The sequence below is a fragment of the Ascaphus truei genome, chromosome 9 (genome assembly GCF_040206685.1).
Source record: "Ascaphus truei isolate aAscTru1 chromosome 9, aAscTru1.hap1, whole genome shotgun sequence".
In the NCBI taxonomy this organism is placed as follows: domain Eukaryota; kingdom Metazoa; phylum Chordata; class Amphibia; order Anura; family Ascaphidae; genus Ascaphus; species Ascaphus truei.
Window position 1 is genome coordinate 42055108 of NC_134491.1, and position 22737 is coordinate 42077844.

Below are 22737 nucleotides of genomic sequence, written 5' to 3' on the forward strand. Positions count from 1 at the left end.
GGAGTCAAGAGAAATGTATGTTTTGATTTATGATGTAATTTGAAGCACTGCTGTTTGGAAACATTACTAATCATTTTGCTTCTTCCCAAACCTGTCCTGTTTTTGCTTCCTCCCTTACTTAGTGTTTTGTGGCAGTAGTGAGAAAGAGAATAGGTTGGTACAGCACTACAAGAAGCAGGAGCAGGAAGGATCAGTCATCAATCTCAATGTGCTACACAGGAGCAGCCAACTCCAGTCCTCAAGGGCCACCAACAGTTCAGGTTTTAAGGATATTCCTGCGGCAGCACAGGTGGCTCCGTCAACGACAGAGCCACTCCTTGAGCCACCTGTGCTGAAGCAGGGATATCCTTTAAACCTGACCTGTTGGTGGCCCTTGAGGACTGCACTACAGCCTTGCTGATGTTTCCAATGTCATAAACTACAACACAAAACAAGAACGAAAATAAGCATCACTTTGTCAGATTTGTACCCCACTATTGCCAGGGGTGGCTGCAATGCTTTGCAAAGTTTAGCTCTTCCAATGCGGCACTATCAGAACAAGCAGTGGGGCACACATGTATCATTCTCAAAAACACTCACTGCATGAACACGAAACATGACAGTAACCGGGAGATAAACACCGCCAGTCCCACTTATAACAACAAGACAACTGATAACAGCTGTTCCAATGCTAGACCTGTCCTTTATGCTACAGAATATTGATGCAGCCACTACGAAGGTGGAATCAGGCTGGCCTTTGTGAGAGTATGGTCTGCATACTAGTGTGATATAACATTTCCTTCTGAGGAGTGCAACACATTGGGGGTTATTCATTAACCTCTGATAGTGCTGATCTGGGCACTGTATAGGGTAACTCCTATTGAAGTCAAAGGGATTTTCAGTGTGATTGGGCCTCGATCGGCACTATCAATGTTTAAGGAATAACACCCATTGATTTTGACTGGGGAAAAGAAGTTCTACCTATGTTAACCTCCTGCCTGCTGGAGTTCCCTAAAAGATATACACAAGCTCTTAAACACCCCAATTCAAGAAATAAAAGCACTAGCCAACCAATTTATTAAATTGATTGGTTGGCCAGTGCTTTTATTTATTTAATTAGTTGGCTAGTGCTTTTATTTCTTGAATTGGGGTGTTTAGGTGCTTGTGTATATATTTCATTATTGTGTATTTTTGGCCTTCATGTCTTTTTATTAGGGGGACCATTGATTGCTATAGTAGCTTATCATGCCCATATTTTATGAGTATGATGTACCACTGTGCCAATCAATGAGTACGGGGTGGGTTCAGTGGTCCTGGGGTGTGTGGTTAGGCCTCCAGGGTGGGTAGTGGGGACGGCAGTTAACCCCTTAATTACTATAGCAGTTATTAACCGCTAAGGTATTAAGGGGTTAGGGGCCATGAGATTGTATTTTTCTTGTATTCCTGCTTGCATCGGAGGACATGGACCTGCAGTATGCTGATGGGGACACCCTTCATGATGGCCGAGATAAGTAGAAAGGTTTATTTACTTTATTTATGCTTGCTGGCTAATGTTTAATTTAATAATTGGCAAATGATCTATTATCCATATCGGGATAATAGTTATTTTGCCCATTACTGTACTGTATGTGGTAGGGGGGGGGAGGGGGTGTATTTATTTAAATGATGCCAAAAAAGAATTTGCCACGGGATTGGTACCGCAGGCCAATGGGGACCCGCAGGGACCACCCGAGGGCCCCCAGACACCCATGGGGGCCACCTGAGGATGCCCGGACACCCGCAGGGACCACCAGAGGACCCCCGGACAGCCGTGGGGACCACCTGAGGACCCCCAGACACCCGCGGCCTCTGGTATCAAGCATGTGGGGGTAGAGGAGGTGGGTATTAGTGTTTATTGTGGGTAGCGGGGGTGGGTGAAGGGGGTATTTGGCCCTTGGTGGGTAGCGGGAGGGGTTAACCCCTTCATTGCCTTAGCGGTTAGCTGCTAAGGTAATGAAGTTGACTGTAAAATAATTTTTATTGCATGGTATTCATGCCTGGGGTCTCCGGTCCTGATATTAATGGATATCAGCTCCAGAGACCCCCGGCATCAATCCGATACAGGAAAAAAAGCATTTTTTTCTAAGTCCCGTCTCTCGCCTCTCAGCAGCTTCTCACCAGCCTCAGGCCAACTTTTCCTGGCGTGAGGATTTTGGGACAAACTCGCCATTCTAGAGCCGCGATTAGCTTCGATAAACTAATCGAGGCTACTAGAATTGCACGAGTTCCAGAACCTGCCGATAAGTGGCTTATCGCCGCTCACCCGGCGATTATTTTTTTTTGAAGGCTCAAATTCTTGGCGATTCATTCTTTTATCGCCCACTTATCGAGCCTTACTGAATAGCAGTAGGCATTTTGGCCGATAAGTGGCTTATGAACTCTTAATGCATAGGCCCCTTAGACTTACATATACTGTAACAGTATTCATTCGCCGAACCTTCAGCCCAGCCTGGTCTCAGGAATATAATCAATGATATTGACCAATCACTGCATTAACAATTTCTAATTAGTCAGAACACTTTGAAATTGCTGACAACCCTCAGATTACACATTGATCTCCAGTTTGTCACATTAGAACATGTCCTTGCAAACAAACAAGATTTGTATTTTTGTTATTGATCTCAGAGAAGCACTGCGGGTGTATACAGCACCATCAAGTGTGAAAATGTTCCCTCTGTAACATTAACAAATGAAAGGATGTATGTCATTAACATCGGTGCTTAATAACTTATGAAATCAATTTCAAATTATAATTCTGAATGTAATAATTAGGGAGTTTCCAGCAAAGGTCTTTTAGCTGCTGTACAACTTTCTACTTTGTGAAACCCCTCTTTCACCCCCCCCTTACCCCCTCCCTCCGTGAAAAATGTTGCGCAAACATCAAGCTTCGTCAAAAAAATGTGCCCAGCATTAAAAGTCAATGTGTAATGTCACGTAACTCTCTATATTACCATTTACTGTAATTTTCACCAGATTCTGATAAAAATGTTGCACATAAGTCTGTTCCCATCTTTTCCAGAGCAATGTCAGTTTTCATTAACCTGTTACAAAAAATGCGACATTTTAAGCGAATGCTGCAAAAAACATATTCAGGCCAATATGATTAGGCAGCATTATTGCACAGGACACCGTTCAGCTTTGGAAGACACCTTTGGCTCATTGTGGCTTGAGGTCACACGAAGATCTGAGCGTGTTATTCAAATCAGGTTCCCGTAACAAGTATTGGACTTTGATCTGTATTAACGGACACTGGAGCTTTATGAATCTCCTCCATTGGACCACTGTATATATTGATAGCGCACGCGGAGAATCCTATTCAATGGAAGTATCAGCTGCGCTGAAACATTCAATGCTGTTTATTGAAATCTGTTAACACTCTTCTCACCTTGGTGAATGCTCGGTAACACAAACCGCACAGCTCTACGAGGTACGCCAGGCTGAACACACCATGCTGGATCACAAAGCTCAGGAGCTTGGAGAAGGGATCCAGCAGACTCTGCAATGACAGAACACAATCAATAATTTCATCCTTCAACAAAACAAATAGTATTAAAGTTGAGTCTCTGAAATAGGATAATTCATTTCAGCCTTGACTATGTATTGCCATGATGGATTCTCCATTATCAGAAAATGGCATTTTTCATGCAGTTTATCAAAAAATGTAGTACGTGAAGTGCTTGAAAACAATTCCCCTGGGGAAGGAGCTGTGTGGGATTAAATGCGGCCTTCTCCGCAGAAGTGTCTCAGTTCCTGTTACTTTTTAACCATGATATCCTAAATGTGTCAGGTTTTACAACATGCTACCAGCAGCATAGAGTTGTTCATGTAAAGAAGAATCCATGAAGTAAAGGAACAAATCTAGTAAAATCTTGTGTGCCAACTTTACAATGAGCAGTGATCATTCAATGCCATCGCTGGGTGAGTCTTTATGTGCTCATTTCTACACCCAAACCTATGATCTGTTATGTATGTGGCGTCCAAGAATGATAATAAGAAAACTGGGACTGGCTGTGGGATCTGTAGCAGGCACAGGAAAATATTCTGGGGTATTTGCAGATTTTGGGATTTATTTTTAACGTATTCAATTAAAAGACTCGTCAGCACCTTCTTGAGATGTCAAGTGCACAATGTGCAAATACATGCAGCATGAATCTCAAATGATGGTCTCAAATGCATCACAGAACATAAACATTAGTCCATCACGTCAACCCATGTCCCCTACTTTGAAAACTTAAGACTCTACTCTCCTACTGTATTAATCCCTGAATGCACCAGCAACATGCCAGAGAACAGAACGCCACCGTACTAAGGCCCCTTCTCACATACCCGGGTGGCATTGGAGGTTGGTATCTTCAGCAGACAAATCATTATCCTCAGGCTGGAGTCTAAACAACACTGTTGAGTACATTGAAAAGAAAAATTACACCACAACTGACAATACCTACATATAGGGTAAACATGTCACAAAATTACACTATACTTGTTCTTCAAAGTAACCCAGCTATATTTGGGTACAAAAAGACTCTGAGCCCATCAAATTCTGTGTTGGGGCTTTTCTTAAACAAAATCTGAGTAATATGCAGAGTTTTAGGTCAGAATAATGCTGTTGGGATGATTTGGGCTGGTGACTGAAGGCGTTTTATGGAATAACACCGTTATACTTTATCAAAATCGCACACCCAATATAGAATTGTAAGCGACCCCAACACGTATTTTCCTCTGGAAGAGGATTAGGGAATTCTACCTTGAGTGGTAGGACAGAAGGCAGCTTTGTAAAGAAGGTCTGGAACTGATTACAGATGGTGGTCCACAGATTACTGGGGGAATCCATGGGAAGCGCTTCCATAAAGGTAGAAATGTTTTCTAAGCAGCGCAGCATTGCGCCACCTGCTGGCAAATTCTTTTTGTTATTCAAACCCTAGAAAATAAAATACACAAAATGCATTGAACAATTGAACAATTGACCTTGTTATATATCTGGTACACATTGTACAAACAATTTCTCTTTCCATGTCCTCAGAAACCTCAGATATATCATGAGTGGCTGAGAGCAATACAGCATTGTTGAGGTTAAACATTTTCCCCCACGGCCTTTCACTGTATATTGCCTTTTGCCACAGGGTTACCTGACACTTCCAACGCTCACAACTGAATTCCATGGTCTGTCTCCAGCTCCAGTAAACTGAAACTTTGAAACTCAGCCAGTGGAAGCAGATTAGAGGTTGGGGGTGTACTTAGGGGTTCATCAAAGCTGCACAATTGGAGCCCAGCGCAAAACAAAATGGCACCAAATTTATCAGAGACAATTGCCATTGCTTTTATTTGGATTGCTTATATATATATTGCCTTTTTTCAATATATATATATATATATATATATATATATATATACACAGCAATAAGAGACAGCACACTGCATGTAGTCTTCAGACATAGAACTGTATTGAATCACAGGGCACTGCAACCAACGTTTCGGTCACCCAGAGGGTGTGCACAACCCTAATGAAGGTCCCTCTGGGTGACCGAAATGTTGGTTGCAGTGCCCTGTGATTCAATACAGTTCTATGTCTGAAGACTACATGCCGTGTGCTGTCTCTTATTGCTGGACCCCAATCTGGTAAATATATTTTTGTTCTATTCATATGGGATAAGCATCTGTTTTTGCTTGGATAGTAGTGTGCCAACTGCCTTCTCTCATATATATATATATATATTTAGATAATAGATATTTAAAAAAAATAAATAAATAAGTCTTGTGTTTCTACATGTAATGGCAGTTCAAAAGGTGAAAGTTTTGCACGTGTGTCATTTGTAGAAGAACCAATTATTTTTAAGTATCGGACTTATTTTTTTCCTCAGAAGGCAGTTGGCACACTACTATATATATATATATATATATATATATAAAATCAATCTGGTTCTGGGTTTGTTGCTTTGATGTTACCCTTCGTGCTTTGCATCTGATTTTGAAAAAACAGAGTCCACTGTGAGATACTTTAATGACTGCGGTATGATGGCCAAATATACACAGATGGATGTTGTCGTTCAAAGGAATTGATAGCTACGTGTATTGCACATCGTTCTGCACATATATCACTTATAGATTTATTGGAATTCCATTTTACAGCCAGAACTACTGTGCTGTGAAAATGTGAAGGTCCAGCCTCATATGACAATGTGCCTTTGAGTAATTGGTGTATAAAAATTAAGACCACCATATTTGTACATAGAACGGGTGTAAACCATTTTAAGTACCTACCTCCAGCAGCTGGCTCAGTGCAGCAAAAGAACTGAGCTCATTGAAATCCATGAGAGAGGTGGCTAATGTTCGTAAAAAGCTGGCATCTGTAAAACACAAAGTTACCAATACGCTGGGTTCTCAAACCGTACAGATTGATCCCCGTGGAACCGGGCGTGGGCGGGTCACATTACCTTTGATGTTGCTCTGGAACAGCTGTGAAAATATACCATTGGGGGCCAGCTGATGGAAAACACAGCGCAGGAATTGCTTTGCCACACCTGCTGCATTACCAGGAATCATCATGCTTAGGGAAAGAACAAAGGCACGGTCTTACTTAACAGAGCCACTGCTCTGGAACCCATTACCTGGAACCCTCTCCCACTATATTCTACTTTTTACATACACTGTGTTATTCATCTGCAGGCTGTGATGCCTTTTATCAGACTTTCATACATAGATTACACTGCTATTTCTCCCTTCTTCAGATGCCTTTTTTTTTTTTTTTAAATGAACCAGTTGAGAAAGTGTGCCCCAACTTTAAATCCGAGTGTCCACTGCTGGCGACCATGGGTAAGTCGCCTTATCTCCTTGTGTTTCAGGCATGACTAGACTTATTCTACTCTATGTTAAGCGCGGTGTATCCTGCAAATCTAGATAAGAAAGCAAATGTCAAAACTTTACACTACCTGTTTCTAGAGTGTTTCTCAACCACACTTCCATCCGGAGGCTCCAGATCTTTCTTTGCTGTGTTTGACAGACTATCGCTAATCTCTTAGTACCAGTGTTCAGAGTTCTAACTAGCATGGCTCAAAACAGTGCTTCTGCTCACCCCTCAAAAGTATCTGACGTTCCATGCCTTGCCTGGTAGGATACTAGATTATACAGTATTAGTACAGCTTCTAGAAGTCTTTGCTTCTCCATTGATACATATTCTAAAATAACCTCATCTCAGCTACTTGAGTTAAAAGCCATCATTCACCTTTGTCTTTCATTGACATAACCACGTCATTTATTCCATTTTTCACATACCAACTCTGGTCAAATAGCAGTATGTGATTTCATAGAAACTGACAAAATCTTTTAGATGAATCGTGTTTTGTGAAATGACAAATATATTTCAGGTTAAAGGGTTTAATTGGAACTTAGGAAGTTTAGCTATATATAATAAATGTCTTTGTGGATTTAATTAAGAGGCAGAATTATGATTATAGTTTGACTTTTAATAATTATGTCAACGTCACTGTTGCTAGGGGCCTAGAAACATTTTTTTTTCTTCTAAGCGCCCGTTGTGAGGTAATGCTTTGGAGAGGAAGAATACAGTTCAAACCCAAGTCATAGCTTCATGAGACCTTGGACTAATAATTAAATCTCCCTGTTCCACCAAAAATAACACTGTGCGATTTAATGCAGTTAACTGTTGAAACTTGCAACAATATATAACGAACTGTGGGCACTGAACGTCTGGAGATGGAATTCCCTGGGTTGCTTTCATGTTTGACACATGTTTTGTATTCTACAGTGTTCTGTGTTATATGCGCTTTATATATTATAGGAAGACTCAGTCACGAATAACCACTTTAATGATGACTAATTAATCCCGTTTGAGCCAGAGGGACCAGCCATGTATTACACTGAAATCCTTTGCTGGCAGGACAGGTACTAAAGGAATCAAGATGATACAGTATCACATGGCACTTATAACCACAACTTTTGTTTCCATTGTTAGGAAGGCTTCTGTTCTGTGTTTGTTCTTCATTTAGATACAGCTTTCAGTGTACACAGCATGTTAATGTCATGTATTACCTTTCCACGTGGTGGGAGAAACTCGTGCTTGATGCCAGCCTTTAGAAAGAAAGTAAGAGACATGTTCAACAAAAAGAAACATCATTCAGTCTTAACGGCTTCTTCAGTAGCAGAGGGATCTGCAGCACATCGCTTTGCAGAGCAATATGTATGTTACATCCACAGGACTCTCTGCAACTGAAAGGGTTAATAAACGCATTCATCATTTTTTAAGTATTAATATTCTTGAGTATATTTGGGCCCATATTAACTGAGCAGTGCTATGGCATAACACACCTTGCTGTGCCGGGCGACAGTTTATGGCGCATTCACGTGGCGCCGGAAGGTGTTTCATGGTGTAGCACGACTTCGTAAATCTGGGCCTGCATGATATTCCTCAGTACCAAAGCCCTGCATTACACTATTGTTTGTTTAATATTACTTTTCTAAATACATGTAGAAAATATGTCATTCTTTTGCATTACTACCAAATACAGTACTCAACGTTTCAGTCCCAGGGAGCCTTCTTCAGGAGGAATCAGGGAGCTGCCTCATTCCTGTGATTTGTTACCTTCCCACAGACTGCATGACATCCAACAGCAGAGGAGCTGCCAAATCGGGGCTCAGGTGAATGAACGTCAGGAGAACCACTATGGCAAGACCCAAGGTTTCTTCATCATACTCTTCAAGTATAGCACCACAATCATGGCATCTGCAATGGGAGTGGATAATACTGATCGGTCCTTTTGAAGAGTAGAGGTCATTGTTATTGTGCCTATTCCAGAACCACTATGTAACATCCTAGCTCTTTCTCTGTCACCCTCTCACTCAGGACTCACTTGTCAGTCATTACTGTGGGTTGGTCATCAGAGAAGTCTTCTGGTGCTGGGACAAACATACTGACTATACTAGGTGCGGACAGCAGACTGGACTTTGTTGCCCCTGCAGAGGAAGAATACACAAGAGGATTATTATATAGGATAGATACAATGTGAATTAGACTGTATACACGCCATTCACAGGACTTTGCCACTTCTTACCTATTATGTGGAAGCTTTTCAAATATACACCTAATGATAGCACCACTCATGTCATACAACTTCCATACTCAACATGATGGCAAATATCTCCTTGATTCTTGCCTCTTTGGAATTGTTATTGAATAATCTGCATTGGCAAAATGTACTCTGGGATCCAAGCACAATAATCCACAAAATGGCTTTGTGATTTGGTGCCTTTGGTTTTTAGGAATGTAATTACTTTAAAGAAAGAAAATGGATTTGGCACTGTGGTGTGAGGGTGGTAATTACTCTGTAGAGAACCATATCCGTACACGCCCAAAACATCATTTACCAATCTGGATGTAGGGAATACTGGTTCTCCCCATGGAGACTTCTGAAATGCTGCCAAGAACCTCGTGTGTAGTTTTCGGGTCATCTTAAATAGAAGAACACAAAACAAGCTGAATTGTTAAATATTGTGTATCACTGGTATAATTTAACCCTATACAAATGAATCACCCCAGTTGCTACATAAACACCTGGGATTCAGGCAATGTGTTTCCTAACTCCTGGAATAAAGCATACTGCATGTAATAATACGGAGTATATTTCTGAAAATCCAGCCTTTTTTATATTTCCTTAATTGATGAAATATAATTAAGTGATATAATTAAATGATAATAATAATTGTCGAAATGAGTGCTGAATTCTTTTAGTAAATGATTACTTTTATACATTAAGAAGTACGCTTCCCTACAATGATTCTCTTTTGGGATTTCAGCTGTTGTTTACTAGGTGGCTTCAATGATTTTTTTTATCTTCCTAGTTCCCCAGTAGAGGGCTATAACTGTGCATCCATACACAATACTGCCGTACTATACAACTTTTATATTTACAGGAGTAGTACACAATATCCAATTTATAGTCTACATAGGATTATTACCCTATGCGAACATAGAGACATCACAATACAGGGACAAACCAAAAGGTCCATCAAGCCCAGTGAACTGCATCCAAAAGTTGCCTTTATTGAAAGTTTCTGCACACGGGCAGGGCATCTATGGGGTAATAATCTTTTTTCACCTGCTGCTTACTAGGAGGAGTAAGAGATATTGGAAGATAATAAAATAATGAAACCCTCAGTCTGCAGTCAGAATATCCTGTGATGTGTGCTCAGTAAGGAGTGTTTGTTCCTACGCTCCTAGCTGCGAGTAAATATGTAATATATGTCTCTTATAACACTTCTGCTACAGATGCCTACTAGATAAAAGTTATGGTACACACTATGATATGGAATAGGACCTGATTGCAGGACGACACCACCACCTACCAGGGTCCCAGGTGCTAATGTTGTGCGGAGCACTTGACTGGTGTTCGAGTTGCCTCTTCATGATCTGGGTCATTGTTACAGCTCCCAGAGAGCCCCTTTTCATCTGCCTATACTGAGCTTCAGGTGTATAAATAAAAGGAATGCTGTATTAGGAGAATGCTTCTTATGGGGCATCAAACGTTGTTCCAGTAAGGACTACAAAGCAACTTATGGTGAGTAATCTGCCGGCAAATCTATGTTTCCATGTAAGTTATTATTATTATCGGTTATTTGTAAAGCGCTAACTTATTCTGCAGGGCGGTACAATGGGGCACAGAGTTATGTATTTTATGTACACCGTTACATACAAACACGCACACACAGACACAGAGAGGGAATGAGGGCTGTGCGTGTGAGAGCTTACACTCTAGAGGGAATGGGGGACAATGTTGAAACAAGAAGGGGGCTCATGGTGGGACAGCGTCTAGCTCAGGTTGGAGTATGGTCCAACCCGACAGCTGATCCCAGTAAGGTATGGGGGAGGGGCGAATGTTACATAGGGTGGAGAAGTTAACTTACTTGTCAGAGAAGAGCGGCTGCTTGTCTCAGGAACACCAGCTTCTAGCGTCGGCGCCGACGCCGATTCCCTAGGCATTTCCAAAATGGAAAGCCCTTTAGATTCAGTCTCTGTAAATTAGGGGGAGAATTCATTCAATAAATTCCAATAATTCAGTTTCACACCAATCAATGGCCAGGATGCACGAAATGCTGATGTGGGGTATTGGCATCGCGATCAGGCGTTAACTGACATTCATTTTAAACTCCCTCAATGTATTTTTTGTACAAACCATGGCAATTATTTGCTGATTCGCTGTGATGATCGCCAACCTATTGTAAAATTAACATTTACAGATACACAAGGGAAGCATAAAGAGACTTAACAAATGAACACAATGTAACTCCTAATACTCTTGTAAAGTAATGTTGTGCAAGAAATTACATATTTAATTACATACAGTACATGACTTGTCATTTTCTGTTACTTTGAATGTCATAGTTTACATATACTGTACTGTATAGCTCGTGGTTGTTGCCCGACATAATAGGTTTACACAATTCTATAGATTAGCTATTTGCTCTGTTAGTACAATTATTACCTGTGTCCTTCTGTTCTCCGAGCTTGTCTAGGATGTTGAAGGTGATGTCCAGGTATTCTCTCTGTATGGCACTAACCGCTATCTTTCTCTGCTTCCTTTGCCTGGGAACTATGTGGATTTTAAACTCTGATTCCTCCGCTTCTTCTTTCAGGTCAACATTTTGCTCTGTGTCGGATTCAGTGCTGGCATCCGGCTTATCACTGTCTGTCTGATTTTCTGTGTCCTCCGGGACCTTCAGAAGGACACTTTTTACTCCAGACTTGCTTTCCTCCATTGTGTCCTCAATGTTATCATCAAGGGACATCTCAGGAAGAGCACAAGACTTCCGCAGCTGATCTCTCTTTTGTTTTAGTGTGAGCGGGCTCCCGCTGGAGACCTCTTGAATTTCATCTGGCTTAGCCAACTCTTCAAAGTCTTTTTGATCTTCAGGAGTCTGGGGAGAGATATCTTCTGTTTGTAATGCTGGATTACGGCTGAGATCCTTGGCAGTGAAGTCTTTCGAGCAATCTTCTATGCTCACTTGCACCAGTGGCATCATGCTCAGGCTAAGTATTGAGCCCCTGATGGGAGTTGAAGAAGTTGATACAACAATGTTTCCATTGTTCATGATCTGAAATTCTTCGTCATCGCTTTCCACAATTCTTAAGGGAGGCAGAGGCTCAAATACCAAGGAGTCACTGTCCGAGGTGGATAATATAGACTGCTTCTCAGGCCCTGAGGTTGAATCTGAAGACAAGTCTATCAGATCTAAATCTTCTCTTGGAGAAGGCTTGGCTGGAGAATCTACCTTCATTTCAAATGTCTCCATGCAACTCAACCTCACCTCTGGTATCACAGGCCTTCTGGCGTCATGAAAACGTTCTCTGGCAGATACATTGTCATTGGTATCCACAGCCTCAGTCATGGTGGATGAGTTTTGCTGGGGTCGGTCATAGTCGTTCAACTTGTGGGTGATGGGATGCCCTATCTCACAGCGTTCTATGCAGGACTTCCTGCGATGTTCATCCAAGGTAAACAGCAACGAATCTGTATTCCCGATGTCGAGGGATTTTTGCTTGAGAGAGCGCAGTTTTTTCTTGTGAATGCTTTCCTCTCTCACACAGCGCAGAATGGTGTCTTGCAAGGCACCGGATTCTCTATATTCAGCCAGCTCAATTTCACCTTTAATAAAACAGATAGAACATTGCTATTGTGATTGTACATCACATATGTACTTGTCAGGTTTAAACATTCACCAATGTTCAGAATATGACTTTAAGGTGTGTGTTGGAGAATGACATATTTTGGGGAGTGTAAATGATCCATGTTGCTGCTAGAAGCGCAATATAATAATAATTATCCTTAACTGTGCATGCAATGTCTTGTATATAAAGTATACCCTGCTCATCATGTAACTGTATTTGTAAACATGTATTATTTGTCTTAACTCTGTGCCCAGGACATACTTGAAAACGAGAGGTAACTCTCAATGTATTACTTCCTGGTAAAATATTTTATAAATAAATAAATAAGATACTGTGCACCTGTCAAGTGTTCCATGCACTAAGGCAGCAGCGACTGACACTGAGATTAATGGGTGAGAATATGGTATTGTTGCTTATAATGTACTCTTACAATAAGCAATACGGTTTCAAAGATTTCTTCATTTTCATGCTACAGTGACAATGCTTGTACTCTGTGCAACCGCAGGCCGCGTCCATACTACATGCGACCGTGCGTGCGCGGCACGAACAACATGCTGCACCTATAGGAGGCGGCCATAGAGCGCGCGGCATAGCCATGAGCAGGCCATAGCCACAGCGCAACCGTGTTTTCAGCCGCCAAAAAAAATGTGATTTTGACGCGCAACGTCTGAGTCACGTGCGGGGTTCAGCCAATGAGGGCGAACTGCTCATGTGATGTCACGGCCACGCCTCCAAAACGCCTCTGCCACACCTCCCTGCCGCTGCAGATCTCAGGTCACAGATCGGTCGGCCGACAGGCGCACGTGACGCCATGCGTTCTGTTGCACGCGCACGCCCACTATATCCGAGGCCTAATCCCCTATATTTAGTGCTGGATTTCTGCAGTGTACCCCGGTAAATGTTTCCGTTAAAATGTATCCATTGCAGTGCTGAAAGTAGCAAGGAAGAACAAGTGTGTTTAATATGACCTAACACAGGCAATTAACTGCGATACAACTCATACATATTAACAAAATAACCCCTCCAGTAATGGACAGACCTGCAAAGAAGGGGTGTTGAAGGTCCATTAAAGAGGCAATCCTAGGGGTGGGTGGAGAGGAATGAAGCAGGGGGTCTCTGGAGCTGAACCCCACTAATTTCTGCTCCGCGGACCCCCTGCTTCCGGAGATACAGACCTCCGTAGGGGATGCCAGTAGCTGCTCTGTTCAGCTAGCAGGGATCACACAGTGGGCGCTTTTCAAAGCTCCACGTGGGCCAATAGAAAGCTGTGATGTCACCCAGTGTGGCTTTCTATTGGCCCACATGAGGTGGAGCTTTAAAAATCAGAGAGATACCAACACCCCCTTTGGAGGCCTGTATCTCTGGAAGCAGGGGGTCCCTGGAGCTGAAATTAATGGGGTTCAGCTCCGGAGACCCCCTGCTTCAATACAGTTACAGAATTAGCAAAAACAATTGCCAGCTTGGATTGCTCCTTTAAGCAACAAATGTGAACTGTGAGAGTGGGGAAGTACAGAATGTGATGTGTGAGGTTCATACTTCGCTGGGCATTCATCTCTACTGGCTGGTACTTCACCATCTTGCTTCCGCCGATCCTTTTCAACCGTGCAAAGAAGGTTTGGGAGTCCTTATTACAAGCTACAGTGGGCGTATCGTGAATATCTGACTCATCAAACACACTGTCCTCCTCTGCTGGGACAAAGAAGACAGGTGAGGGAATAGGAACTGGAAGGAAAGTCAGACTGTCCTTAACTTCACCATATTAGAACAGAAGAAAAACCTCTTAAGAGAAAAAGAGAAAACAAAACAGAAGCTAAATACATTTTTACATCCTGCAAAATATGGAACAAATAAGGACAAGTTTGCTACGCAGTGCTAAGCCATAGTACTGCCCCTTCACGGGCATTAAAGCAGGACCATCACCTTTTTCTTTCTCACTGTATCTGCTTATGTTGCTGTTGTCACTGTACAGGGGCCCGGCAGTGGCATGCGGCTTGCAGCTGTGATACTGGGCATTGAGGGTATTGACTGTGATGTGAATGAGATGCAGCACAATCTTGCTCAGATCGCTTTCTCGGTATGGGTACTGTTAAATAGGAGACATCCATAAGAATATGACAATTATAACTGTAGAATATATTTGTACTTGATTTCCACTTGACATGTTAGTTTGTCCTCTTAAAAGACAGGGGAGCCCAATGCTACATCCAATTGACAAAACATATATGGTAATAAGTATAAAGTTAAATACTTCAATACTAATATTTTCTTGGTTATTTAGTTAAACCCTTTGGCCAAAGCGACATAAGCCTGCATGCCAACGTCAAGGTATAACCAAATGTGCAGGTCCTAACACTACACTGTGAGCCTTCCCTTTTACCTCTGTACGAGGGGGAACAACCACAGTAAGTCTGAAAGGCAGTACTGTGCACTAGAAGTTAAGTTTGTGTATAGAGTCAATGACATCACACCAATCCTATGGTGTAGAAGCAAGACAATTGCTACAAGTGTATGAAGGGTCATGGGTTCGATTCCTGCATGGTATGGCAAAATTATTAGTGTAGGGGGGAGGGGTGTGCGTATGTATGTATGTATGTATGTGTGTCCATTAGCAATAAAGCATTGAACGTTCTAATAAAATAAAAAAAACCTTGGAGATGTGTGCTGCGCACGTGGACTTAGCCTGATGAAGCAGGGAGAGGAGAGAGCTGCAGAGAGGAAGTCCTCGCGCGGCGGCTATTTCGCAATTATAACATGATCCCGGTTATAACGCGGTCTCATTATGTGGATCCTGAGCACCGCGTTATAACGGGATTCAGCTGTATTTAACTTCATACTTATTACCATATATGTTTTGTCAATTGGATGTAGCATTGGGCTCCCCTGTCTTTTGTTGTATACATTTGCCATGCTCAGTAGCACTCCTTTTGACATAAATATATATACATATGATGTGGTGGGTGTTGGGGGGTTTGAGCTTGATGGGAATGTGTGTGTTTGTCCTCTTAACCCCTTAACTGCCAAAGGCGCCAGCAATTCATTGCTCAGCATTGCTTTCCATTTGATTATTCAGCTAACCGCACTGAACCAGAATCAGCCGCCTCCCTGAACTGTTTTATTTTCTAAATCTGGTATGTTAAGTGTTTGGGGTTAGCGTGATGTTATCTTACATTTTCTGCTAATTGTCCAGTTTGTAAGCAATTATACAGTTTTGGCGGGGGAGTCGTATGATTGTTTATTAGTATACGTCTGCAGATAGCATGGGAAAGCACAGCTAGGGATTAAGTCCATCTGGCAGTCAAGGAGTTAAACACCAATCTCCCCTATTTGTAAAAAATTGTCATATACGTTTAAATAATTTTTTACAAGATTAGTTGTGAAAACGTTGTGATAAACATTTCTGGGACATTTCTACAAGGTAGTAACGGATTCCTTCTTCAGATGCATCTGCAGGACGGGTGAGTGGGTATATACTGTATGTGAGTACATAGGCAGCACTATCTTGTTTAAAAAGACCATCTCTGTGCTAAAATTGGGAACACACAGAGTGCAAAACTGTCTGTGTAAAGTACCTGCCCTAAACCTGACAAGAACGAATGATGCCCCCTTAGTGTCTGTATTACTTTCTCCCCATTGTTAAAAGCAGCTAAATTTCAAACCTTCCAATACAATGCATATAAAAGCATTCTACAGACTATAAACAACTCAGGCAGGGATTTATTATGTGTGTGTGTGTGTGTGTGTATATATATATATATATATATATATATATATATATATATATATATATACACACACACACACATAATAAATCCCTGCCTGAGTTGTTTATAGTCTGTAGAATGCTTTTATATGCATTGTATTGGAAGGTTTGAAGGTTTGAATTATATATATACACACATAATTAGATTGTAAGCTCTTCAGAGCAGGGACTCCTTTTCCTAAATGTTACTTTTAAGTCTGAAACACTTATTCCCTTTGTGTTATTTATATCTTATTATGTGTTATTTATATCTTATTATGTGTTATTTATATCTTATTATTTATATGATTGTAACTATTACTGCTGTGAAGCGCTATGTACATTAATGGCGCTATACAAATAAAGGCATACATACATACATACATATGCTGGAGCAGAGCACATAACTCAGCCAGTGCAAAATGAAAGAACAAGTATATTTTGTTACTATGGATTGAATATGTAATAGAAATGCAGCCATGTATTCGAACCTTCAGTGCTGGATGAGAGATCAGATATCTGCCCATCTTGGTTTTTTTATGCTGTAAATGTCCTTTTACACGTTCTCAGACAGCATTAGTTATTGATGCTATTGTCATTTCAGAAACCAGTTGTGTGTGTAGTTTGGTAGTGTGAGACTGAGCTGGTCACCTCTATATCACCAGGTCAGATAAACTATGACAGCATTGAAGCAGCCGGGTGACATTAATGCAAGAGGTTGCAGTCCCATGTGGTATCAATCCATACAATACGAGCAAATGTTACAAATATATCACCAAAGCTGACACTTTCTCAATGATCTCAGCAAAGCCCAAAGCCCCATTAACATAGTAATTGAAATGTTGATATTTATAATAAATAACTTGAAGGCAGCTGTCATAAGAACTTATGGGGAGGATATGACATTCGTTCATGTTAATGGGATCAAAGCAAAGAGAATAAGTTTGCTCTGATACATTGTACACAGCCACACAAATGCAATGTAATCTGTGTTATAAACCACTCATCCTTTCTCTTACCTCTGATGTAGATTGTGAGCTGGGGAAGTTTACACTAACCCCGATGCTCCGAAAAATAATAATAAATATAAAAAAGAAACAGAAACAATAAAAAGAGACATACTCTGATACACCGCACTATGTCCTCCCCCCTAACTCATCCTGCTGTCCCTCCCAACACAAGGCAATATACTGCAGGTGCAAAGAAACTCGATACATGGATACTAAGGGGTTCATTTTATATTGACATTGGCCATGTGATGCATGGCATGTAGGAAGTTCTTATATAGGGTAAAAGAGCAACATGTATACTCCATGCCTTACCTTATAAAGAATGACTAGCAAGGCTTTTAGCCACATCTGTCGAATGTGCGGTTTCAAGGACCACAGGGAGCAGCGGGGAGGGTGCTGAAAGTAATGTCTCAGCTGGGGGCACGTGCAGTACTTTAGCACTTGTACCACAAGAGGAAGGAGATGCTTGCCCAAGTTAATGTTATAATCCATCACCTGTAAGAAACATTTTTCAGACACCTGATTATCTCCTTGTCCAGAGTACATCGTTTCCCAGTATTGATTCTAGAGGAAACTATATGACTATAATATATTGCTACATTGCTGACACTTCACGTATATTGTTTGTATGTGATTAACGCTCTATTCAAAGAATGGGACTCAAATCTTCTCCAGCGTAGGGAAGTGGCTACACGTCATACTGAAGAAGGGTCAATGTACCCTTACAAATCTTTTCTCCCAATTTGAGGTATCAAGAGTTTATGCACAAACTATATTTATGGAGAAATAAAATTGGTTTAAAAGGTTGGTATAGTAAAATTACAACCTGAAAACAGTATTCTTAGTGAAGATGACTAGAGCTAGGTTTGTGATATTGTGATATAAACCATACTGGCCAACACGTTATAGTTATAATCCTCCCCTACCCCCTGCGGTTAAAGGCGTAAGAGTTCTAATCATTTTTGATCAATATGAATAGAAAAGATTTGGGGTTTTGTTCCTCTCCCAAACACGCGGTATTACAAAAGTCCCTGGACTCCGAGATACACAGACCCCTGGATCTTCCATTGACCTTCTAGTGGAACTTATACTTTTATGCATTGGACCTTTTCACTAGTGCCCACAAGAATGTAGGGGACATCACCTAAAATATATTTGTAGCCAATCAAACACATTGTAAACATAAACGTGTTAATTATATTTAAAGACTTGGGTTCCTTTATTGTATCATAGCAATAATAGCCATTAGTCACAGGCCATTTCTTTTTTCTCTCGTGGTAAGGCAGTAGGACTTCCTTATGTGATATTAAAGTGAGGGGGCAGATAATATCAGGATAGAAAATGTCAAAACAGCGTGGGACTAGATTCCTGTTGGGCTGAAGAACAGGAAGTTTATTTTTTCCTGGGATAAGCCAGAGAGGGCATAGTGAAAGTTCAAGGATCCGGTCAATGTACTAAGCAGGCAAGAAGACTAATAGGCCGTCAGTGGTTTAAATGGAAGTTTACACTGGACATGGGTTAAAAAAAATTACTTTTTGGATGTGATTTAAGAGATTCTGGGAACATGAGCTCGTGCTTATTTAGGAGTTTTAGCAACACCATTTTAAGTAAGGAGTCAGAAGTCGGCAATTTACCAGACTGAGGAACTTAGGTCGTTGGCACTATATTAGCAACATCCTGGAGTGATAAATGTTTGCTAGTTGCATTTAAACATGTAGCACATTTTCTTTAAGTTTCCATCCCTCTTTTGAGACAATTTATTTTCTTTTATATATTCTGTAGCCCCTTGTGTGACAGCATACTGCGATATAATGTATTGCAGGCACCGGGAGCAGCAAAGGAAACAGTCAGCATATAAATAACAGATGTTTGCGCGGCCGGCACTGATATGAACATACTTGCGCTATTCCTGCGATGAAAGCATTGAAGCACGTCGACGTGCGCATCTTCTGAGGAGCGATCATGAAGCAGCCTTCCTGTTGGTCATGTCCAAGAAGCACATACAGATGCCGTTTGACTGTGTTAAAAGCTTTGGCGCTGCTGATGTCAGCCTCGGCGCTGCTCTTATCCTTCGCCATAAACTTCATCAGTACTGTAATCAACTGGTGGACTGTCTGATGGTCAATCCCAGCGTCCTCTGGCAGAGGATCCTTTATGATATTGTCATTTTCCGGGGAATGTTGACCTAAACAAAAACTTGTTAGTATTACCGGTGTTGCAGGGTACATGCAACTACACACGTGGGTTTCTTGACAAGGCTTATTTATTTAGCCTTAAAAGATATACAGCACACAAAACAAAAATAGCTTTTCATCAGCAACAAACAAAAATAGCTTTTCATCAGCAACAAACGAAAATGGCTTTTTCTTCCGCAAACCAAACAAAACAGTTTCTCTTTAGCAGACAGTCTATAAATCAGGCAGTTACCCTTTTCCTATGCAGGGGACAGACAGTTCACAATTCAACTACTTTGCTACTCAGACCTTGTTACAGGAAATCTCTTTAGCAGCTTACTCCCCTCTCCTCAACAGCCAGGATCCATGTGTCTACAGCCTGGGTTTTAACACACCTTGATTAGGCAGCTGGGATCCAACTAATTGTCCTGAGGTTCCCAGCTGAAGTTAACCTAGTCAGTGCTGCACTGCAGACTAGACATAGGTTTTCCAGGCATATAACTAGTGGCTTTTATTTACCCTGTCACAACCGGTCATTCTGATTTACAGGCTGGATTCAGAACACATGGGGTCTCTGACTGAGCCACTGATTGAGCCCACTGTGCTGAAGCAGGGATATCGTGGAAACCTGACCTGTTGGTGGCCCGTGAAGATGGGAGATGGCCACCCCTGCAGTGTATTTATTTATAAAATGTTTTACCAGGAAGTAATACATTGAGAGTTACCTCTTGTTTTCACGCATAGACGGTTACATAATATCCTATATATCTAAATATGCTGAATAATTGTTCTGACTGGATCTTCTGGGCAGGAATTCATTTTCCACTGTGTGCTGTTTTGCCGGATGCACTTAGGATTCACAAAGGTTCGAACTGTTGGTAACTGCCATTGACATGAATGGTGCGTTAGCCCATAATGGATCTTAATGGAAAAAATCCTAATTCTATTAATGAGGGTCATTTATCAAAGTCTATCAGCTACAAAACTGGGGCAGAAAGCCTTAATAGCATTTAGCAAGGAAAACTGGGGCAGAAAGCCTGCATAGCATTTAGCAAGGAAAACTGGGGCAGAAAGCCTGCATAGCATATAGCAAGGAAAACTGGGGCAGAAAGCCTGCATAGCATTTAGCAAGGAAAACTGGGGCAGAAAGCATGCATAGCATTTAGCAAGGAAAACTGGGGCAAAAAGCCTGCATAGCATTTAGCAAGGAAAACTGGGGCAAAAAGCCTGCATAGCATTTAGCAAGGAAACTGTTCCCATTCAAACTAACAGGATTGTTTGGTTAGATAAATCTGGTGCAGTAATTTTGCATCTGTTTATAGATAACCCACATTGTATTCTAAGGTCTCTGCTTTGCATGCTTCAGTATTTACACGCCTGGTGCTATGTAAATATACATACATATATGTGGAATTCAGGAAACATTTACACTAAAAAAGGAACAGAATTTGGTAATAAAGAGATTGATTTTACACAGGTCAGAGATCCAGGAAAGACAGAGGCAGCATTTCTAATAACTTCCAAATTACTGTACACAGAGTCAGACTATCTACCGTCTGCAATGACTGTGGAATTGGGCAGATGTGCAGACAGGCAGACGGGCACATTGCAGACAGGCAGGCGGGCACATTGCAGACAGGCAGACGGGCACATTGCAGACAGGCAGACGGGCACATTGCAGACAGGCAGACGGGCACATTGCAGACAGGCAGACGGGCACATTGCAGACAGGCAGACGTGCACATTGCAGACAGGCAGGTGGGCACATTGCAGACAGGCAGGCGGGCACATTGCAGACAGGCAGACGGGCACATTGCAGACAGGCAGGCGGGCACATTGCAGACAGGCAGACGGGCACATTGCAGACAGGCAGACGGGCACATTGCAGACAGGCAGACGGGCACATTGCAGACAGGCAGACGGGCACATTGCAGACAGGCAGACGGGCACATTGCAGACAGGCAGGCGGGCACATTGCAGACAGGCAGACGGGCACATTGCAGACAGGCAGACGGGCACATTGCAGACAGGCAGGCGGGCACATTGCAGACGGGCACATTGCAGACAGGCAGGCGGGCAGACAGGCAGACGGGCACATTGCAGACAGGCAGACGGGCACATTGCAGACAGGCAGACGGGCACATTGCAGACAGGCAGACGGGCACATTGCAGACGGGCACATTGCAGACAGGCAGGCGGGCAGACAGGCAGACGGGCACATTGCAGACAGGCAGACGGGCACATTGCAGAAAGGCCTGCATTACAGATACAGTCATTTTGTGGAAGGGCAAAGAGACAGAAATACACACAATCTTGTGTCCTGAACATTGAGGGCCAGGATCCAGCCATTTTGTTACTTGGAGTTAGTACATAGACACAATATTATTTGTGATTTCCATGTGTCAATTTTACACCCCAAAAAAGCTATTTGCGACACTTAGTACATAAGCCTCTTAACTTTGAAGGGTTAAAACGTATCACTTGAAAAGTTTTGTATATTTCAAACTAATGTAGAACAAAACAATAGGTGTATCTCTGTCTCTTTCCTCTCTTGCTGAAGAATCCGAAAGGGCGTACCTTGAGTTTGCTCTGCTACCCCCCCAAGTACAGGGGCAGACTGCTCGTGTCTTGTCAACCTCACCGCTAAAGACAGAAGAACAGAGGTTCGTATTACAAACAAGGACCTCCAAGTTAGACTTTGCAAGGTGAACGGTACCCGCCATGGAGTTGCAAAGATGGAAAAGGGGAACAAATGCAAATCAACAGAACCATAGTGTTTCAGACAAGAAAGTTACTCAACGGATTTTGGTGCTCAGGGTTTCCGGCAGTGAGAGGGCTCTCTTGGACTCTCCGGTTCCCTTGACACTGTCTCGTAAGGACCGCACACTCTTCTGACGGTTGCGAGCGAATCGCGCTCTCTTGATCTTCCACAAGGCTGCGTCACTGAGGTTGGCTACGTTGGTCCTCACAGCTGTTATAGCTAAAACATGTAAAACACACAAAGGAAAGGTGTCAAAATGATGGCTTGTACACGAGCGGTTGAAAACAAGGTTCACTAATGCTGGCCCTAAATAGACAACATTACTTTAGTTCAGTTCGGACAACCATACAATTTAACCCTTC

General features: G+C 42.0%; 1 protein-coding gene across 5 annotated transcripts in view; it reads right to left on the reverse strand.

The window, feature by feature from the left end:
• UNC79 (unc-79 subunit of NALCN channel complex) overlaps positions 1–22737 on the reverse strand; it is a 115646-nt gene that overhangs the window by 19910 nt on the left and 72999 nt on the right. For 4 of the 5 annotated variants that reach the window (XM_075614473.1, XM_075614472.1, XM_075614471.1 and 1 more), the window contains 18 exons: positions 22415–22594; positions 22192–22257; positions 19339–19625; positions 17753–17935; positions 14612–14774; positions 14228–14377; positions 11508–12668; positions 10930–11037; positions 10372–10488; positions 9394–9477; positions 8880–8982; positions 8612–8752; positions 8062–8100; positions 6450–6562; positions 6277–6362; positions 4763–4936; positions 4345–4413; positions 3404–3514 (listed from right to left, as the gene is read on the reverse strand). In XM_075614473.1, the coding sequence (XP_075470588.1) occupies positions 3404–3514; positions 4345–4413; positions 4763–4936; positions 6277–6362; positions 6450–6562; positions 8062–8100; positions 8612–8752; positions 8880–8982; positions 9394–9477; positions 10372–10488; positions 10930–11037; positions 11508–12668; positions 14228–14377; positions 14612–14774; positions 17753–17935; positions 19339–19625; positions 22192–22257; positions 22415–22594 (3335 nt within the window). The remainder of the gene's footprint in view (positions 1–3403; positions 3515–4344; positions 4414–4762; positions 4937–6276; positions 6363–6449; positions 6563–8061; positions 8101–8611; positions 8753–8879; positions 8983–9393; positions 9478–10371; positions 10489–10929; positions 11038–11507; positions 12669–14227; positions 14378–14611; positions 14775–17752; positions 17936–19338; positions 19626–22191; positions 22258–22414; positions 22595–22737) is intronic. The other variant, XM_075614475.1, reaches the window with a different exon arrangement.